The 19,127-nt window shown below is 43.6% G+C and overlaps 7 protein-coding genes across 7 annotated transcripts; 5 read left to right on the forward strand and 2 right to left on the reverse strand.

The window, feature by feature from the left end:
- Nucleotides 1-48: 48 nt before the first annotated feature.
- Nucleotides 49-2,242, reverse strand: EAF02_007396 (uncharacterized protein). Its single transcript, XM_038903444.1, has 2 exons — nucleotides 1,360-2,242; nucleotides 49-1,310 (listed from the first exon to the last, which is right to left on the reverse strand). Exons 1-2 carry the CDS (start codon nucleotides 1,739-1,741, stop codon nucleotides 283-285), a joined length of 1,410 nt encoding a protein of 469 aa, XP_038756923.1. The 5' UTR covers nucleotides 1,742-2,242; the 3' UTR covers nucleotides 49-282.
- A 106-nt stretch (nucleotides 2,243-2,348) lies between these two features.
- Nucleotides 2,349-3,171, forward strand: EAF02_007397 (uncharacterized protein; the record flags this gene model as incomplete). Its single annotated transcript, XM_038903445.1, has 2 exons — nucleotides 2,349-2,523; nucleotides 2,618-3,171. The coding sequence occupies 2 exons, from the start codon at nucleotides 2,349-2,351 to the stop codon at nucleotides 3,169-3,171; spliced, it is 729 nt and encodes a 242-aa protein (XP_038756924.1).
- A 315-nt stretch (nucleotides 3,172-3,486) lies between these two features.
- EAF02_007398 (uncharacterized protein) lies at nucleotides 3,487-4,549 on the reverse strand (the record flags this gene model as incomplete). The annotated part of the gene is made up of 3 exons (XM_038903446.1): nucleotides 3,487-3,795; nucleotides 3,855-4,159; nucleotides 4,252-4,549. The coding sequence occupies 3 exons, from the start codon at nucleotides 4,547-4,549 to the stop codon at nucleotides 3,487-3,489; spliced, it is 912 nt and encodes a 303-aa protein (XP_038756925.1).
- A 566-nt stretch (nucleotides 4,550-5,115) lies between these two features.
- EAF02_007399 (uncharacterized protein) lies at nucleotides 5,116-6,108 on the forward strand (the record flags this gene model as incomplete). Its single annotated transcript, XM_038903447.1, has 1 exon — nucleotides 5,116-6,108. The coding sequence occupies one exon, from the start codon at nucleotides 5,116-5,118 to the stop codon at nucleotides 6,106-6,108; it is 993 nt and encodes a 330-aa protein (XP_038756926.1).
- A 1,309-nt stretch (nucleotides 6,109-7,417) lies between these two features.
- Nucleotides 7,418-8,687, forward strand: EAF02_007400 (uncharacterized protein; the record flags this gene model as incomplete). Its single annotated transcript, XM_038903448.1, has 2 exons — nucleotides 7,418-7,556; nucleotides 7,606-8,687. 2 exons carry the CDS (start codon nucleotides 7,418-7,420, stop codon nucleotides 8,685-8,687), a joined length of 1,221 nt encoding a protein of 406 aa, XP_038756927.1.
- Nucleotides 8,688-10,491: 1,804 nt separating this feature from the next.
- EAF02_007401 (uncharacterized protein) lies at nucleotides 10,492-14,839 on the forward strand (the record flags this gene model as incomplete). The annotated part of the gene is made up of 3 exons (XM_038903449.1): nucleotides 10,492-11,033; nucleotides 11,056-14,046; nucleotides 14,095-14,839. The coding sequence occupies 3 exons, from the start codon at nucleotides 10,492-10,494 to the stop codon at nucleotides 14,711-14,713; spliced, it is 4,152 nt and encodes a 1,383-aa protein (XP_038756928.1). The 3' UTR covers nucleotides 14,714-14,839.
- Nucleotides 14,840-15,394: 555 nt separating this feature from the next.
- Nucleotides 15,395-17,804, forward strand: EAF02_007402 (uncharacterized protein; the record flags this gene model as incomplete). Its single annotated transcript, XM_038903450.1, has 2 exons — nucleotides 15,395-17,488; nucleotides 17,595-17,804. 2 exons carry the CDS (start codon nucleotides 15,395-15,397, stop codon nucleotides 17,802-17,804), a joined length of 2,304 nt encoding a protein of 767 aa, XP_038756929.1.
- Nucleotides 17,805-19,127: the final 1,323 nt, after the last annotated feature.

The following is a 19,127-nucleotide window of genomic DNA, read 5'->3' on the forward strand; positions in this document are numbered from 1 at the left end:
ATGTGTTCAGGTATGGGGCCTGTAATCTAGTCACAGCACTTCCCTTCCATTGCTGGACTGCAGTTCAGACTATTCGATTCCCCGCAAATTGTTGTTTCCCAATTCAAATACAATTTTAATACAATTTTTTTTCAAATGCAAGAACTCATATGATAAACTACTTATTGAAGTGAATGTATCCACTTGTATATCGATTCCCAGCCCAGTTCATGCCTTCCAGACACACCCTAAAACGCCGATGATGCGAAATGCAGCTCCATACTTAGGTATATTACAACGTCTTTAGTTCTTTTCTCTCGCTTCCAAAATTGCCTTGTTCAATTTATGATCCCCCGCATTCCGTACCCTTTTCCCGATAGTAGGTCCTAGAAACTCTTCAAGCTGTTTTCCTTCGTCGTCATCTAAATCCATCATCCCATTCATTCCATTGCCATTTGTACCATTTGTACCATTCGTAAGTGTTTCAGTTTTTTCAGAGAGGCTCATCACCGCTTTCATGATTACCGCGACTAACATCTGTATCTCCTTATCATCGCCAGTCCTGTCAGTTCTCAACTTGTTCAGCACATAATCGAATGCACCCAAGTTTGGTAGAATAAGAGCTCTAACACCATCGGGGCCACCAATTGCTAAAAGCCCACTGATAGCTCCATAATATTCTCCTGGAGAGCGTGTTGGATCTAGAAAGAATTTTAGACACGATCTTGCTAACCTCGCTCTAAGCTGTGCATTTGATTCCGTGTAATTTTTGGAGATGATTCCAATGAGAGATGCGGCCGTGTCTCGCAATTGATATTTTTCTTTCAACTCCTCTGGAGTCCCGGTGCCAAGTTTACGGCCGACGAGACATGTAAGAATAGGTGGGCAAAGACTTGATATGTAAGGATTGACAAATAGGGTTGTGTTTGATATAAGGGCATGAGCCAATTTCAACATTGTTTGTAACACGAAAAGATTGCTCAAAGAATGAGTGACCTTCTCGGCAATGAAATGAACAAAATATGGAACCAGTTGTTGAAGACCTGGATCCGATTTCACACTTTCCAACGCGGATTCTCGTAACGTTACGACTTCTGGATCGTCGTCATCATCAAGAATAGCTTCGCGTATCTTGTCGAAGAAAAGTATTAATTCTTTCGACACAATATGTTTGACTAAAGGCTTGACCGAAACATTATCGTTACCAGCCAGAGCTCCAAGGTTCGGATTCGCACCAGGACCTTTAGGCACGAGGTCATTTGCACGAGCTTCTGCTGTTGTGGGATTTTGTGGAATTGATGGTTGAACGCCTTCAACCGCAAGCCAATGTGCTGTTTTCATTAGCATCATGCCATACCTAAACTTTCCAAATTTTCTTACCAGTAAATGACATATCTCTGGGAACCTTTGGTAAAGGCGCATTAATCAGTTTCTCAAAGTCTACTTCCTCATCCTCAATATAAAAGAGCGGTTGGCCAGGACCTAAGCTTGCCTCTCCAAATCTCAATGGTCTTGTAGACTCGTAACCATAAAGGGGCTCGACGTCCAATACTTTGAGCGCTTGTGAAATATCCTGTGTGCCCAATACTGTTCTTTTTCCTTGATGCATAAATCGCATTGCTTCGACAATGACCTGGCCGACTCGGTATTCAACTTCTTGCGACAATGCCCTCACTGCCTCTTCGCCCAATTGTGAGATGCCGACAGATTCCGCAGCATCGCGAACGTTGTCCGGGTTCCATACTAACTTAGGATCCGCCATATCGACCGAATGAATTTTGGAGCTTTTGTGGAAGAGGGGGGTTGGACGCCGACTTTTATGTAATGATGGATTTACTGGGACTGGTGGTAGAACAATGGGTACCTATAGCTGGAAGGATGTAGCTGCAAAGCATATGGAGAATAAACCGGAAGGCAGTTGAGATGCTAACATCTGTACAAATAATTATTGTGGTCGGCGCATTCGTTGATACGGCTCGTGGAATATTCTTTGATAGGTACTTGTCGTTCGAATAGATTGTCGGAGCTAGAATGCAAGGCTGACCTCTTTCGCGAGGCTACTGCGTATCCAATCGATTTTACTTATTCCTTGTAATCATTCACTTCACCTCATTGCACCAATAATTTGCAATATCTTACTTAGGTTGCATCAAAGTCGGAACTGTTCTTCGGTAGGTTTTTATTTGATTTTATTCCAAGATAGAGAGAAGGAAGGGTATATTTGCGGAAAAGATACACCCCCACATCGCTCCCCAGGTCGCGTCGTGCAACACGTACCCCCGCTGTCCCTGTCCTCACCCATCCATTAAATTGATTAATCTTTCTAAAATCTGCATTTCACTTTTTTTTTTTGGTACATATCCTGCAATATGACAACTACTAACATGGATCCCTATCCATATCGCGAGTCTGCAATCCCAATCTCCCGCGGCTCATTCATATTGATCGAAGGGCTCGACCGAGCTGGGAAAACGACCCAAGTAAAGAAGTTATGTGATAAACTATACGCCTCTGGACGAAATGTCAAGCTTATGCGATTTCCTGGTATGTACTATATCAATAATTTACACCTCCAGCAATTCATTCCTTGATCATCACCCTCCTGATCAAAGGGAAACCTCCAAGCTCATAATTTAAGACAGAACAACCTCAATTGGTCAACAGATAAATTCCTACCTACAATCCTCCACTACTCTCCCAGATCAGTCAATACATCTTCTTTTCTCGGCAAACCGATGGGAGAAAGCCCAAGAAATTCGAGATTTGATTGCTCAAGGGTACACAATCGTTTGCGATCGTTATTACTATTCCGGAATGATTTACACATCCTCCAAATATTCAATCGATTCTCCAAATCATCTTTCCCTTGAATGGTGCAAAAATCCTGAAATAGGACTGCCGATGCCAGATAGAGTGATCTTTTTGGATCTAGAGCCCGAAGAAGCGGAAAAGCGAGGCGGGTACGGAGACGAGAAGTACGAAACGAGAGAAATGCAAAGAAGAGTCAGGAATGGATTCTTGACATTGCAAGATTCAGAGCTTCCAGGATTCGAGCATGAGCGACGCATAATGAAGGCAATCGATGCAGGTAATGGGCTAGATGAGGTTGCGGAGAAGATTTGGGATGCCGTGAAGGGTTTGGTAGAACAGATAGAAAAAGGGAAGGTTGGAGAGCTAGGTGTTGTTCGATGATGAAGACAAAAAAGCGGAGAACAAGTAACAAATGATGGAACGAATAGATTCGTATTAAAAGCAATAAATGTAGACAGTGAAGAGAAGCATTTGAAAGAACATACTGGTAAATTGCCAGTGTAGGTTCCCTTCCGACTTGTATTTCTTAAATTGAAGGTCAAAGACCTAGGATAGATAAATGTCCAGAATAGACGTAAATGGCGTTAAGACCAAAGAATGAACGCCCTCCCATGATGGTGTTGAAGACCACTGTACCTCTTTCCCAAACGCCTAGTTATGCAAATGCAAATGAACGTGCCGCCCCTTCTCGTCTATCTATCGTCTATTCAAACCCACCAAACTGAAAAACTCATTTCTAGTCTTCTCTCTCTTCTCTATGCAGCCCAAAACACAACTTGTAATGGTCGAAGCACTCGTTTTCTCAACTCCGCGCATAACCATACACAAATGGCTCGATTCCATAACAACTGCCACACCTTGTGGTTTGAGAATTTCCATCACAGCATGCGCAACGTCTTTTGTAAGTCTCTCTTGGATTTGTAGTCTGCGTGAGAACATGTCTGCAATTCGGGGCAACTTCGAGATACCGATAACATTTCGATCCGGAATATAGCCAATGTGCATCTATATTTCGTAAGAATCAGCTTCCATCGCCTCGAGCAATTTGCCAAGAGTAAACATACCTTTCCTGTAAATGGAACCATGTGATGTTCGCACATACTGAAGACCTCGATATCTTTAACAATGACCAATTCATTATGATCCTCGTGGAAAATTGCATCATTGACAATATCCCTAACATTTTCTTGATATCCTTTTGTGAGATACAGCATTGCTTTCGCATAACGTTCTGGTGTGGCCAAAAGACCTTCCCGATCCGGATCTTCACCAATGCATTCGAGAATTGTGCGAACTGCGCCGGTCAATTTTGTCATTCGAATGGCTGCTTGTTCTGGGGATTCATCAAGACGTTCTCGTGCGCCTTTACCTGAAATGAAGTTAGCTTTCTGAGTGAGATAAAACCGATGTTCCCGCCATTTGATGACATGAAATGACATAAATCAAAAGATGACGACATACTCGGACGGCTCAAGCCATCAAAATCGATGACTGGACTTGGACTTCTCGAAACTTCAATTGGAGTTTCTTCTGGAGTATCTGTAACGGCCTCATCTCTTGGATCTCGGGCAGGTTTGGTGCTGACGCTGTGTCTTCTATGTCCATGACCATTGGCCTTTGACTTCTTCTTCTTCTTCTTGCTTATTTCCCCGCCTTCCCCAGGATTTTCCAATTTGCGTTTGGAACTTGCGCCATTGAATTCTTTATTCTCCTTCTCTGTTTCCTCCTTGTTCCCCTCTAGATTGGAGAATTGTACCATTGCGAAATAGCAGGAATTGAATGGAGCAATGTGCTTTATTGTATTTGACAAGGCGGAAAAAAAAGGCAATAATAATATGTGTAAATGGGGGTTGATTGTAATCAAAGAAAATTTACCCTTGAGAGATTAGGTATTGTTCTCCGAGATAGGCTCGATTGGCTATCTAAGGTGACGCTAATCACTATCTAGTAATTTCTGATGCAGCACAGATACCTCCAGCTGTGTACGATAGGTAGGGGTTTCATTTTCAGCCTTGCGTGAATTGAAATGCTACCTCATCAATCTTACTAAAAGGAACAACGGAAATGTCTTATTAGATACCTACTAGGTAGTAATCAGGTCTCACTCTTATTAATACCTACCTACCCGACGTTTATAATATTTCTATTCTCGAAAGAAATCATATACTTTCACGAAAATCTACACAACTCCAACTATTTTCCTGCGCATAACAAGCAGGACTTGTCAAATTTACGGCGCCGATAAGAGCTTCAGTTCCTACGGCTATTCACGACTTATCAATTGAGCACTGATTATTAGCTCCAGAATCAAGTGCGCCGGTCAATATGGCGTCTCCACCAGCACCGACAGATTTTCCTCACAATTCCCTTTCCCTCACAATACCTTCTAGCCCATTGCCGCTATCTACAACTACGACATCGCACACACGTCGAGCTTCCGAAGTCATATCGATAAAACGTCGGAAAGCAAGTATGATATCTACTACCTCAACGCACTCTGCGCATCCTCTGCGCCAAACTTCATTCCCTCCCGAATCCGCTGTTTACACACCTGGCTATGAACGATCACCAAGTGTTGATACTATGTCTCTTGTCAGTGGAAGTGTTGCAGGTGGCCAATCAAAAAGAAAACGCGCAAAGAAATCGAAGGGTGGAAAGAGTGATTTTGAGGGATCCAATGTAGGCGTGGGGAAATCCGATGGACCTGCCTCAAAGAAACGACGAACATCCAACGGCAATATCGAAGAAGAGGAAGAAGATGACAATAATGTGGATCAAACAATGACATCGATGACTTCTAGTATAGAAGAAAAGCAGAGGGACATTCAACGAAGAGCTTTATTGGCAAACCATTTGGATCCAGAACAATTCGAACGTTATACCGCTATGCGAGCCGTAAAGTTTCCTGATGCCACCGTTAGGAGAATCGTCAATCAGACTTTGTCGCAAAGTGTACCGGGCACTGTCATTTTAGCGGTCAAGAGTGTGGCTAAACAGTTTGTTGGAGAGTTGGTTGAGAATGCAAGAAAGGTACAGGACCAATGGATCGAAGCTGGAGAACCAAATTCTGGATTGATCGTGCCCCCAGCAGAGAACACGAATATGGAGAATGGGCAAGTTAATGCCAGCCAAATAAACGTACCCAAGGAAACGAGAAGAGCACCTTTGCAGCCAGATCATTTGAGGGAGGCATTGAGAAGGCTGAGAGAGGGCAATGAAGATGGATTGGCTGGACAGCTGAATCTATGGCAATTGCAACAGCACAGTGGGGTTGAGAGATTTGGTTCTAGAGTCAGGGGGAAAAGGCTGTTCAAATAAGAGGGTGTGCGTATACGACTGAGAGTTTTCATCATGCATTTGAGCGATATGGAGTTGGGGTTTTAGGGAGCTTCGCCAGGTGGCATTTATTGGAGTTATGGATGAAATATGTCATCTGGACGGATCACAGAGATAGGCCGTGAAAACCAAAATCCAATCCAATATTCTACTAATCAACTATATCAATCACAGACGCTGGTGTTATGGCTTGTGAATTTACAATTTTCTTTGAAATTCAATTCGAAGTAGCGACGCGCAAGATGTGAAGCACTGATGGAGAATGATCTCAATATCTGGTCCAATACTTCGCTCCGTTGCCTTTGCGACTTGCAAGCACTTTAAGCCTTACAACTAAGTGGTACGCTGAGTGAAGCACTAAAGATTGTTGATTCATCGAGAGAATATTAGAAATTCGACGAAGTCTATCGCGTAACAACTTAATCAAAGCTCGAAATACAGCAACCTCTCTTTTCCACTCTGCCCCTCCACCTGATTTGCGTAACTTACCAACGAGATTTGAGGCATGAGAGTATCGTCCACAGAATTCTCGACCAGAAGATCAATCTGCAAAAGATACTACGGTCATTAAAGTAAAAAACTCACGCCAACTTACAGGGCTATAGATTTCCACTCTTGATGATAATATATGAAGGCAACTAATCAATTCCCGTACAACAATTCATCCCACCGTTTCTTGAAGTTAGTGGATACTTGGTGTAAGCTTTGCGTCACATATGAACAGTCAATATTTGACTGTAGGAGGATCATTCATAGTGAATGTCTCACTAAGGATCATATTTATTAACCTATGATCTTGCCTCAAAAGACCCATACAAAATGCTGTGTTTCTCGACTGGTCATATATCACTGTCATTTTGTTGCATATCTGAGTCTCGGATGATTGCTTTCATGTCCTCATGAAATTCCTATGGACCACCAATTCCCATGGCCTGCCTGCATCTGCAGGTTAATTCAGTCACATGAAGATAAGAGGCTTATCTCAGATCTTATCAAAACTGGAAGCAACTTCCCTTTTGAGGTTTGAATGTGTAAAGCTTTCAGTAAGTGAATTGAAGGGTGTAGTTCAAAAGAACCCCGCTCAATCAAAAGATGCATTCACCCGGGAGAGTAGTAAGGTATTTTAGGACCTTACAACCTGCAATTTGCTCTTCAATAAGCAAGTCTTACAATCTTTTTTGAAAAACATCAGTTGCTAAGATCCATCAAAGACAACATACGACCCCTCGCAAACCTCTTTCCTCACCCCGCGCCAATTCTTAACACTCGATCCAGAATCGCTCTCTTCAGTATGGCAACCAAAGAAAAGGAATTGGGAACGGATGATCTGAAAGGTCTAGGTGGATCCACAGATCTACCACCAACTCAAGAGCCTCATCATGAAATCAATGCTTGGTCTGGTCCAGGACGAGCAGCATTTGATTTCCGCAGTAAGAGCTTCACTCACTCTACCCAAAAATTTACTGACATCTTTTGCAGGCGATGTAATGACTACTCCAACCAAATCCATGCTTACAGCGATCCAAAACACTACCCTCTTTGATGATGTCTTCGCTGAAGACCCAACAACCAATTCGCTTGAATCTTATCTTGCAGAGATTACTGAGCATGAGTCTGCCATTTTTGTTCTCTCCGGTACTATGGGCAACCAAATTGCTCTCCGTTCTCACCTTGTTCAACCTCCCTACTCTGTACTCTGCGATCATCGAGCCCACATTCTCGAGTGGGAAGCCGGCGGTACTGCATCTTTGTGCGGGGCTCTTGTGAAGGGAGTGGTGCCTAGCAATGGCATTTACTTGACTTTGAAGGATATAGAGAAATCTGTTACTATTAGTGATGACATACACACATGTCCGACAAGGGTTATTAGTTTGGAGAATACATTAGGTGGAACCATCATGCCACTCGAGGAGGTCAGGGCTATTTCAGAATTTGCCAGGAAGCATGGCATCAAATTACATATGGACGGAGCTAGACTTTGGGAAGCTGTTGTTGCTGGAGCGGGATCACTGACAGATTTCACAAAGGAATGTGATAGTGTTAGTTTGTGTTTTAGTAAGGGATTAGGCGCACCAGTCGGAAGTATGTTAGTGGGCAAGAAAGATTTCATCAAGCATGCTAGATGGGTTCGGAAAAGTATTGGAGGAGGGCTCCGTCAAGCTGGTGTTTTGACCGCGGCTGCGAGAGTTGCGGTCGATGAAACATTTGGAAAGGGTCCAAATGGAGAAGGGGGTCTCTTGCGCGAAAGTCATAAGACAGCCAAAAGAATCGCGGCCTTGTGGGAAGGGTTGGGTGGAAAGTTGCAGCAACCAACCGAAACTAACATGGTGTGGCTGGATTTGGCAGATGCAGGTGTTTCGGCGGACGAATTCAGAGAATTGGGAGAGGAGAAAGGCTTGAAACTTTATGGTGGTCGATTGGTGGTGCATTATCAGATCGGGAATGAGGCGGTGGATAACTTGGAGGAGATTATGAAGGTTGTTTTGGAGAAGAAAAGAAAGGGCACTATTGAAGTTGCGAACAAAAAGCGAAAAGTAGGAGAGAAGGATTATGGTACTTAAGTGCTGGCCATACTTATGAGATGTAGGGAGATACCATTTCACTATCTAATCCTCTTCATATATCTGATGTTCGGGATACCTATGGATGTAGGATAGATAGCTTGCAGCTGAGCTAGGCTAAGGCAGGCGACATCCACATTAGGTAGAGATGAAAGTTTGACAAGAAAAATGTCAAAGTGAAAACAATAAAAGCCAGAAATCCTATGAAGGATTACCGTTCCAGCTTCTATCTTCTCTCCTCCTAAATATTCCTCAGCACAACCACAGAATTGCATTGGATATTTAGTTCTGTTCATGAAAATGTTACTCGAGAGAGAATGAAGGGATGTGATTGAGAACAAGAGAGCATTGGTCTAGCTTCATGATAATACCTACTATGGAAAGAGGGGTGCTTGTCCGATCGATGGAGGGAGTAGGGATCTGGTTAAAGATGAGATTATCTTAGATGAGAGGGATGCAATAGTTTCGTGTTTGAGAGGGTGTATAGGTGGTTTATGATGCCAGAGAGACTAATAAGGTTGAAATGAGGTGGATGACTTGGGCGTGCTAAATCTAATTTGTAAATGTCAAATCAAATACATGGCATTTCATTGGAAATGAGGATATAAAGACTAGGCATATACTGGGACGTTTTCGGTTGACCCGTTGTTAGCGAGCCTTTGAGTTTGTGATTGCGCAGGGAGAGACAAAAGTGCTTCCTATACTGCATCTCTCCTACTTAGATAGATCGGAAAAGAACAACCCGTTGTCTGTTCAAGGAATTTAGGATTGAGGAATAATTATTGGGTCTTCTGCTTTTCCGAAGAAACCTATTCCTTGTACAGATTGGTGTGCATCCACATCTTTGTTATACAGACAACTTCACTGAATAGGTTGCGGCGTCACTAAGTGTTTCCCTGATCACGCCTATCGGTACACTGTTCAAGTAAGACTTACAAAATTCAATTTCGTACAAATACTCTCTTGAACTGCCCGCTTGTCACTAATTTGAAACATGCTCGAATGTCTATGAGTCCTTCTTCAAGATTGTTAAAAGATTTGAAAGACGCATGTTTGAGAGAATCTGAAGCCTAGCATCCGCTCAGTGGTCCAGGTAAGAATGCATTACACAGGTTAACGTTTTTGAATAAGTTCAGTGGAAAGACTAATTTTTCGGTTCAACTTAAACGTCTGGATTATATCAAGTCATTAGGAGAAGTAGCCGAGATTTCGATATGACCAAACTCAGATTTTGACGATGCCATTCCTTCTTTCTGATGCAAATCAAGGGCAAATATATACCTAGGTGTAGAAAAGAATTGTGACGCATGCCGCAAAGGAAGCACCGGTACGGGAATAGCAATTTGAATTGTTTTGTCATGCGTGAAGAGCGACTTTCGCTATGTAAAAGGGTATTTAGGAAAATCTTCATTGATATATGGATCTTCTCAAATGATCAAGGTGATACATACAACATGTCATCAGACTTGAGTGATGATAGTGTGTACCTAGAGCATCAGTTGATATATTCCGTTCCGAGAATGGACGAGCTAACTTGATTCAGCGTTAGCGCAATTCTTGCCCAAAAGCCTCGGCCCCAGAATTGATCGGTATAGATTGCTTTTCAAGTGAACAAGAGCTCTAAGGACTATTGTAGATTTTAATTTTATTTAATTATTCGATTCAAAGCATATTGTTAGGCAAAATAGAGAGAACTGAAAGAAGGGAGAGAGCCAGCTGTCAAATACGACAACTAATAAAAGTAGCTACCTAACCTTAACCCCATACCGCAACATTTACGAATTCACGAAATATTTGATTTAGGATGTCAATCGCAACAAGCTCCTCGAACAGTGCAATGGGGCTTCCATTGAAAAACAAGAAACGAAAGAGAAGACATCAAAATAAACCGGCTATCTCTGCGAGATTGATTCTGGATGAGCATGTGAAAGGGGATATCGGAGTCATTTCTGAGGATTTGGCAAAAGATCTGTGTCTAGGACAGAGCGGTGTACCTGATGATACAGTTCATTACATCGCGATCTCTCCTTGTAGTCCCTCAACAGCAGTCGAAGACTCGACGTGGACTGTTGTTCCTGTTCGGTCCTCGAACAACTTAGCAACTTCCACTGTGCAATTCTCACCCGAAAACCCGACCTTACAAGCATTCGCGGAAACCCTGCAGAGTGTCGCGCCTTCCAAATTATCGAGCAACAGTCGTAGCGGAATTGAGATACGCGTCCTAGACATAGTACCTTTACCCTTAGAGACGGTGTTTGTTACGATCGAGGGGGAATCTGCAAAGAGACTAGAGAATGGAGAAGGGACATTTCACGGAGAACATCCACAGGCGAATGGGCATACAAAGTCACTGAGAAAACGGAACAAGTCCCGAGGACAAACTGACCAAGGCAATTCGAGAAGCTTTGAGATCGCTGAGAGTTGTGCATACTGGAGATTATGTTCAATTACCTTTGCAACCTCATCCAATCACCCACGTTCCTCCCCCTCCAGCAAAAGTCACTCTTAGCGAGCCTGTAGGACAAGGACTGCTGTCGCCAAAAACCAGGATTATCGTCACTCAGACTGGACACCATGCGAAAAGTCCACCGAAACACACAGCTATCCCATTAAATGGAGGGTTAAACCAAGTGACGGAAGAGGACGAGGATACAAGTAATGACCAATTCTATTCCGCTGCGGAGGACAGATACAAGACCGATACTGCTTTTGAAGGGGAATCTGATTATGTCACAGAAACAGACACCGAGATAGAAAGTAGTGCCGACAATGATAGTCTTTCGGATGACTCCATGGAGGATATGATCTCGCTCCAAGTACCTGTATTACCATCCCATAACGCCAGCGGAATCTCGACGATACAGCCTGGATCTCCACAGACAATTATTCCAGGCGGACGAAGGACGAACGGTATTGCTACCCCGGGCTCCGTATTCTCTTCTTTTACGGCTACTACTCGTGCAGGTGGGCAAAGTGGAAGATTATTCAAAACGCAAGGACTAGCAAGACCGCTCTCTGACGAAATGCTGCACCCAAAGCCTAATGCTGATGATGATGAGGAGGCAAGAATATTCGTTGATATCAATTCTCTAACTAAGATCGGTTGTTTCTCAGGAGACTGGGTGCGGTTAGAAGCAGCTGCAGAACCACCTGCAAATGGTGTGGGGCTTTGGGGACTGGGGAGCTTTGGAGATGTTGAGGAAGAGAAGCCCTGGCGACCTGTGAAGGTTTTTGGTCTACCCGAAAGCTATTCACATCGCCCCATGACCAAAATATCACGTAGCAAACAGGAGGGCCGAAGATTGTCGTTCTTTGAATCACAAGTCCAAAAACCAGCAAGCCCACTGGCTTATATGTCACCTCTACTTCTTGCAAACTTGGAAAACACATCGTACTGTCGCATTGCACCTCTGAAACGAGCGCCACAAATATTGAAGACGCCATTAGCTAAGATCAATAGCTTTTCAAATCCCCCCACAGCAAAAGATTTAACTCTCATGAAGATTTCAACCCCTGCTTCGAATGAGCGTACTTTGCAAAATGCTCTATTTGCTGGGCTGAAAAAGTATTTCTCTCAAAAGAGGAGAATCGTAAGGAAGGGCGATCTCATTGCTGTTCCAATTGATCAAGGACTTGGTAGAACTTTACAATCATCCACTGGTGAAGACCTTGAAATCGATGAAATGTTTTCGCATGCATCATTGGCTGAGGTAGAACCCACTAAATCGGCCAAAACTACTGCTGCGGCTTGGTATAGGATAAGTTATGTCGGTCTGACGAAGGACAGCTCAGATACCAATGATGAGGAAGATATCTGGGGTGGCGTTGCCTCAATTGACGCATCTAATACACGTATGATGCAGTCGGGCAGTGAGAATAGTCGATTACCTGCAACTATGGAGAATTCTTGGGAATATTACCTTGGGCTGAAGTCACTTTCCAAGACTGATCTCGAATCCAGCGCAATACCGGAGGTAAAAAAACCACACGTCACAACTTTACAACGGCGTTTGAGAGAATTAATCGCCGCAGCTACAAGCCCTAGAGCTATACATCTGAACTTGCCACCGCTTGCAATTCTGCTTGTCTCCACGCAACGTAGCATTGGTAAAGCAACATTAGCAGCCAATGCTTGCGCAGATATTGGCTTACATACTTTTAAGCTTGATGCTAAAGATGTTATCAATGAAAGTGGAGGTGGAAGTGATGTCAAGACTGCCGGATTTCTCGAGGCACGCGCTGAAAGAGCTATGAATTGTGGTCCCGCATTTTGCGCACTCCTCATACGTCACATTGAATGTCTTACTGCTGATAGAATGGTCACTACATTGAAAGATATTCAAAGCGGCACGAGAGTTGTTATTGCAACTACAACCGAGGTAGACAAAATTCCAGACGGTATTCGGGGTTTGTTCACCCACGAGCTCGAGATGACTGCTCCTGATGAGTGGGAGCGGGAGGGAATACTTCGTGCTATTATTGAAGACCAAGCGATTTCTCTAGCACCAGATGTAGATTTCAGCTCCGTAGCTGTAAAGACTGCTGCCCTCGTAGCAGGCGACTTACACGATGTTGTAGATCGAGCTCTTGTGGCGCGTAACTCTCGCATAGAAGCACTCGCAGCTGCGTCTACCACCCCTGAAAATATTGTTACAGTTCGCGATATCTTACTTTCTGCTGGGCCAGCAGGTCGTTGCCTTACCAAAGTCGATTTTGATGTTGCAGTAGATTTTGCAAGGAAGAATTTTGCTGATGCGATTGGTGCACCCAAGATTCCAAACGTCGGTTGGGATGATGTTGGTGGCCTGTCGAATGTCAAGGAAGCAGTAATGGAAACTATTCAATTGCCTCTTGAGCGACCTGAACTATTCGCAAAAGGCATGAAGAAACGATCTGGTATTTTGTTCTACGGTCCTCCTGGAACCGGAAAGACTTTATTGGCAAAGGCCATTGCTACGGAATTCAGTCTCAATTTCTTCAGTGTTAAGGGACCAGAATTATTGAACATGTACATTGGAGAATCCGAGGCCAATGTTCGGCGAGTCTTCCAGCGTGCACGTGATGCACGACCCTGTGTTGTTTTCTTCGACGAGCTTGATTCTGTGGCACCTAAGAGAGGTAACCAAGGAGACAGTGGTGGAGTGATGGACCGCATCGTATCACAATTGTTGGCTGAGCTAGATGGAATGTCTGATGGAGATGACGGTGGTGGAGGTGTCTTTGTTATTGGTGCAACAAATCGACCGGACCTTCTCGATGCAGCCTTGTTGAGACCAGGAAGATTTGACAAGATGCTGTACCTGGGAGTAAGTGATACCCACGAGAAGCAAGAAACTATTCTAGAAGCTTTAACGAGAAAGTAAGTTATCTGACATTCCCTGACCTTGAAATACACTAACTCAGATAGGTTCACACTTTCTCCTACGCTATCTCTTGCTCGTGTCGCTTCTGGGCTTCCTTTTACATACACAGGTGCCGATTTTTATGCACTTTGTTCAGATGCTATGCTTAAAGCTGTAACTCGTCAAGCATCCTATGTAGATTCACATCTCGCCAAACTTAATTCCGAACGCGGAAGCGAGGGCAAAGGAAAGGTTTCAACAGCATATTGGTTTGACCACTATGCAAAAGAAGATGATCTTCGTGTAGTTGTACAAGAAGAGGACTTTGAAGCTGCAGGAAGGGAATTGGTTCCCAGTGTTAGTGCTGGAGAGTTGGAGCATTATGCGAGAGTTAGAGGCCAATTCGAGGGTAATAAAGATAAAGACAAAGTCGCGCCGAGACCTAGCTCATCGAGTAGCTCAAGAAGTTCGAGGAAAGGAAAGGGAAAAGGGAGGACAGATGTCAAAGGCAAAGGAAAGGCCAAAGATATGGGTGACTGGGATGAGAATGCTGAGGATGGTTATTATAATGGCACTGACGAAGAACAACTTAATGGTACAATCAGAGTGAAGCCAAAGGGAAAGGAATCTGTACAGGGATTGTTCCAAGATGGAAGCATGGAAGATGAAGAAAATCTATATTAATGATGTATAAGGATATATAAAAGCGTATGCATTCAGAGAGGAAGTTAATATATAATCAATATTGGATAGCCAAATATACACCCTCAATCGTAAAGTTCGAACTGAAATCAGAATAAAAGTCTTTCCTAGTCATGAAATACTGTCCGTTCTGTTTCCACGTGCTCAGATTATATGTTGTGAAACTCACCCATCTGACTTCCATTATCATTTACTAAAGCACTGACCCCCTGTCAAATTCATGTCAGCCAAGTAAGCGTTATCTCACATGTCAAAACGCCAAACCTTGGAACGCCAAACAAACGCCACACAACCTTCGTGATCCACTCTCAAGCCACTCATATGCACATGTCGGTCAGGCACGGTCCATTGAATTGACATAGTCGGTTCAGAAACATGAATTTCGCATCGTTTTATAATTGTAAAGGTAACGGTATCGCATTTTCTAACTTTGTTTCATGCGCATCTCTCTCTTTTCGTTTGCGAGGCTATTTTCTGTTTCGATTTACTGTACCCTGTTCCTATCTCTCATTTTTTTGCAAGGTATTGCTCGCATTTCTTGGTTTCAATTGGTAAGTTGGATTGTTCAAGTTGGTGTTTGTAGATTACGAGAGACGGGGACAGGGGATATAAGGATCGTCGATTTCCATGATTTTGAAAGCTCCACTCGAGCGAATAATTTGAATGACTTCGAGGTTCAATTCGAAGAAATTCGAGTACGTGCGATATTCCGCCATGAGCAACGAACCTGAACCCGAACCCGAATCCGCCTATGCCGGCCAAGCCGCGAAGCTCTCTCATATCAACCCCGAGGATGATGATGATGGGGCTGGAACAGCGATGAGAGCGGACTATGTGACGGCAAGGGATACAGTGGTTGTCATGGAGGATAGAGGTCGCTTGCCCGGGCCACCGTTGCAGGAATCGGAGAGATTGAATGGACTCAGAAGACAGGCAAGGGGTGTTGGTGGTAACATGATTAGTGAAGTCGAAGAGGCGGAAGAGATCGTAAGCGAAGAGAATCGACTGGCAGCGGGCGAGAAAGGGAAAGATTCACATGATATTGGAGGGAATGGTGGGCAAACATCAGGCCAAGGCTCACTCGAAAAAACTATGCCGCCCTCGCAAACGCATCCTTTATTCCCACCTCTGCCACTATATGGCCCGTCGTCAATTACAAGAAATCTACAATGTTGGACATTCAGGACTACCAGTTTTTTCATTACCTGTGCAGTTTTGGGAGCTATTGTGATGGGAGCGGGAGTTATGACTATGCCAGCTATTTTTACTTATTTGTGGTATAAGGTTACATTCAGGGATCCAGACCGAGGACGGGTATTCTACGAGGAAGAGAAGATACGAAGGCGGAGGAGGAGAGAAGAGGAAAGTCGTTGGAAGAAGATGAATCGCCAAAAATTGTCTAAGGAGAAGGTGGATGATATTGAAGGTGATGCGGGGCAAGGGGATTTTGTACCGACAGAAGGAGGTAAAGATCCGCTGGTTTGCGATGTGGGATATTATGCACGAAGAGTAGGTCTAGACGTCGAAGAAGTAAAGGTTCAGACAGAAGATGGATTTATCATTCTTCTTTGGCACGTATACGACCCAAGCGAGTATACGCCCATGACGGCGGAGCAACGAGCGGCTCGGGGACCAGAATTGTTCACTGGTCAGGGCCCAAGTCGACCACTTTCTTCGGACTATAATCGCCAATCAAAGTATCCCATCCTAATGATTCACGGTCTCTTGCAATCATCTGGTGCTTATTGTACCAATGATGACCACTCTCTAGCATTCTATTTATGCAAACAAGGCTATGACATTTGGCTCGGCAATAATCGATGCGGATTCAAGCCAGAACATGCACTTCTTGACTATGCTGATCCTCGCATGTGGGCTTGGAATATTCGACAGATGGGTGTTCTGGATTTGCCAGCACTTACCTCTCGCGTTCTATCCGAAACTGGCTTCCCCAAATTAGCCCTCATTGGTCACTCCCAAGGCACAACTCAAACGTTTGTCGCGCTCGCGAAAGAGCAACGGCCTGAACTGGGTGAGAAAATCAGCGTGTTTTGTGCATTGGCCCCAGCCGCATATGCGGGTCCGCTTATTGACAAGGGTTACTTCAGCTTCGTGCGCAAAATCTCTCCTTCGTTCTTTCGCATCATCTTTGGCATTCATGCTTTTTTTCCGTGTATGATGGCCTTCCATAAGATTATTCCAGGAAAGATTTTTGGTACTCTAGGATATCATGTTTTTCACCTTTTATTCAAATGGAGTGATGCTAGATGGGACAAAGGAACCCGAGATCGTTGTTTTCAATTCGCTCCTGTGTATGTAAGTGCAGAGAGTATGAGGTGGTGGCTAGGGATGGACGGCTTTGCAAAGCACAAGTGTATATTAGCAACGAAAGAGGAGGGTATGCTGGAAGATGAGGAAGATAGATTGGTATGGGGGGATACTCAGAATAATTCGGATCGCAATGACGAGAAGAAGAAGTCGACAGCCAAGGGAAAGAAGGCGTCAGGTACATCAAACACATCTGAGAACGAGATGCAAACCGGAGCAGAGATGATGGAAAATGAAGAAAAGAGAGAACCCAAAATGAGCAGAGTTTGGTATAATGAGCAGGTCCCCCCGTTCGCATTATGGGTGTCGGGATCCGACGATTTGGTCGATGGAAGAAAGCTACTCCGGAGATTCGAGAGAGGAAGAGAACCATGTGTGAAGGTCGTGCATCAGAAGGTGATAGAGGAGTATGAGCATTTGGATGTTATCGTATGTACTCCCCACGATTCCCTCAATTTTTTATTTCTTTCCACTTCCAGTGTAACTTGTCCTTTATATTTTTGGTAGCCTGAACTGACATATATAAATTCGATAGTGGGCTGTGGATGTCCTCGAAAAGGTAGGGCGAGAGGTCAAAGAGGTGATTTGGAAGACGTGTTCAGCACCGGACCGAAGTAACTGTCGTGTTCCGCTTGGATGTGAACAAGCGAGAGTTTGGGACGGCGTAGAGAGGTCCGGCGTTTTTGAAAGCCGCGATTTTGCAGAGAGTAGTCAAGATCAAAGCGACAGTGATCGTACCCTATGAGCATGGATCGAGAAGCATTCGAGGGTATATGACAAAATCGAGGCGATATATATCGACAAGGACGGCTGGGAGGAGTGAAACATCTTGTATAAAATTCATGACGGCGTTCTCGGTACTACTGTATAAACATACTAATAAAATTTGGGTGCATAGAATTGGAAAGGGACGGACGGCAGAATTGTGATCAGGGCCTATGCCACCTATACTTAGAGATCTCTAGCATCACAACTTATTTAATCAGCGGCATTGTAATAGAATATGTTTAGTAATGAAGATAATTTTTTTATCTTTCTGTAGATCAATCAGTATTTGCAGATGGATCTGACACATGAAGTTATATATATTCTGGCTTGTTGGGATTTTGGGGTGGAAATTTCTACTTATGTATGAAATCCACAGAGGCGTGCTCGGACAATCAACACTAAGAACAAGGTTAAGATGCTGTGAACAGAATCCAGTGTTATTTACACAAAGCCGAAATTAATCACCTATCGAGTATCGAATAGTATGTAGATCTGCAAAAAACTACGGTATAAAGTTTCTCGTTGAACCTTATCAGATCCTCCCGATCATCTACCAACCACCCATTTTTAATACACTTCCAGCCTTAACAGCATTGAACGTCTAGGTACCTATACAACGCAAAACTCTGCGATCTAGTTTGCGCTAACATTTGACAATCTAGATTGTTACTCTTTGCCGCTTGGTGGATTGATTGATTGATTGGTGCTATGTGACTTTTGCAGAAGATCTTGAATTGATTTTGAATATTGAGGGGAGGATAGCGTTGGATTTATTGGACGAGCTGATGTAGATGCTTGATATCGGTGGCATGTCTAGCGTCAGCTTGATTTTTTATGCCACTACTAGTGTGCGGTTATAAATTTTGATCGTAAAATGATTATCCAGCCTGTGAATTTGAACACGCCAAGACAGGAACCCCTATTTTCTCTCGCTAAAGATATTCAAGAAAACTCATACTGCCGAATACCGTTATGTTATGCCTCCAGAATATCTAGTATCGACGTTTGATACCTACCTACACAACAGGGTGGCTGTCTTCCGATTGCTCAAGGATAATAAGTCGATTTAATTTTTCGGAGCTGATTGATTGATTGATTGATTGATTGATTGATTGATTGAATTTATGTTCACCTTCAGTCTAAGACTATATAGGACGATTAGGCTTTAAGGGCCTAGTAGATAACTTTTTATTTTACAATAATAGGAATAAACAATTTGGGGAAGTGTAAACGAATACTGGGGATCTAAGTCTATTTACTATACATATAATATATAATAAAACAATAAGGAAATCTACTC

This window comes from Botrytis sinoallii, assembly GCF_014898435.1.
Source record: "Botrytis sinoallii strain Bc 23 chromosome Unknown BSIN_012, whole genome shotgun sequence".
Classification (NCBI taxonomy): Eukaryota; Fungi; Ascomycota; class Leotiomycetes; order Helotiales; family Sclerotiniaceae; genus Botrytis; species Botrytis sinoallii.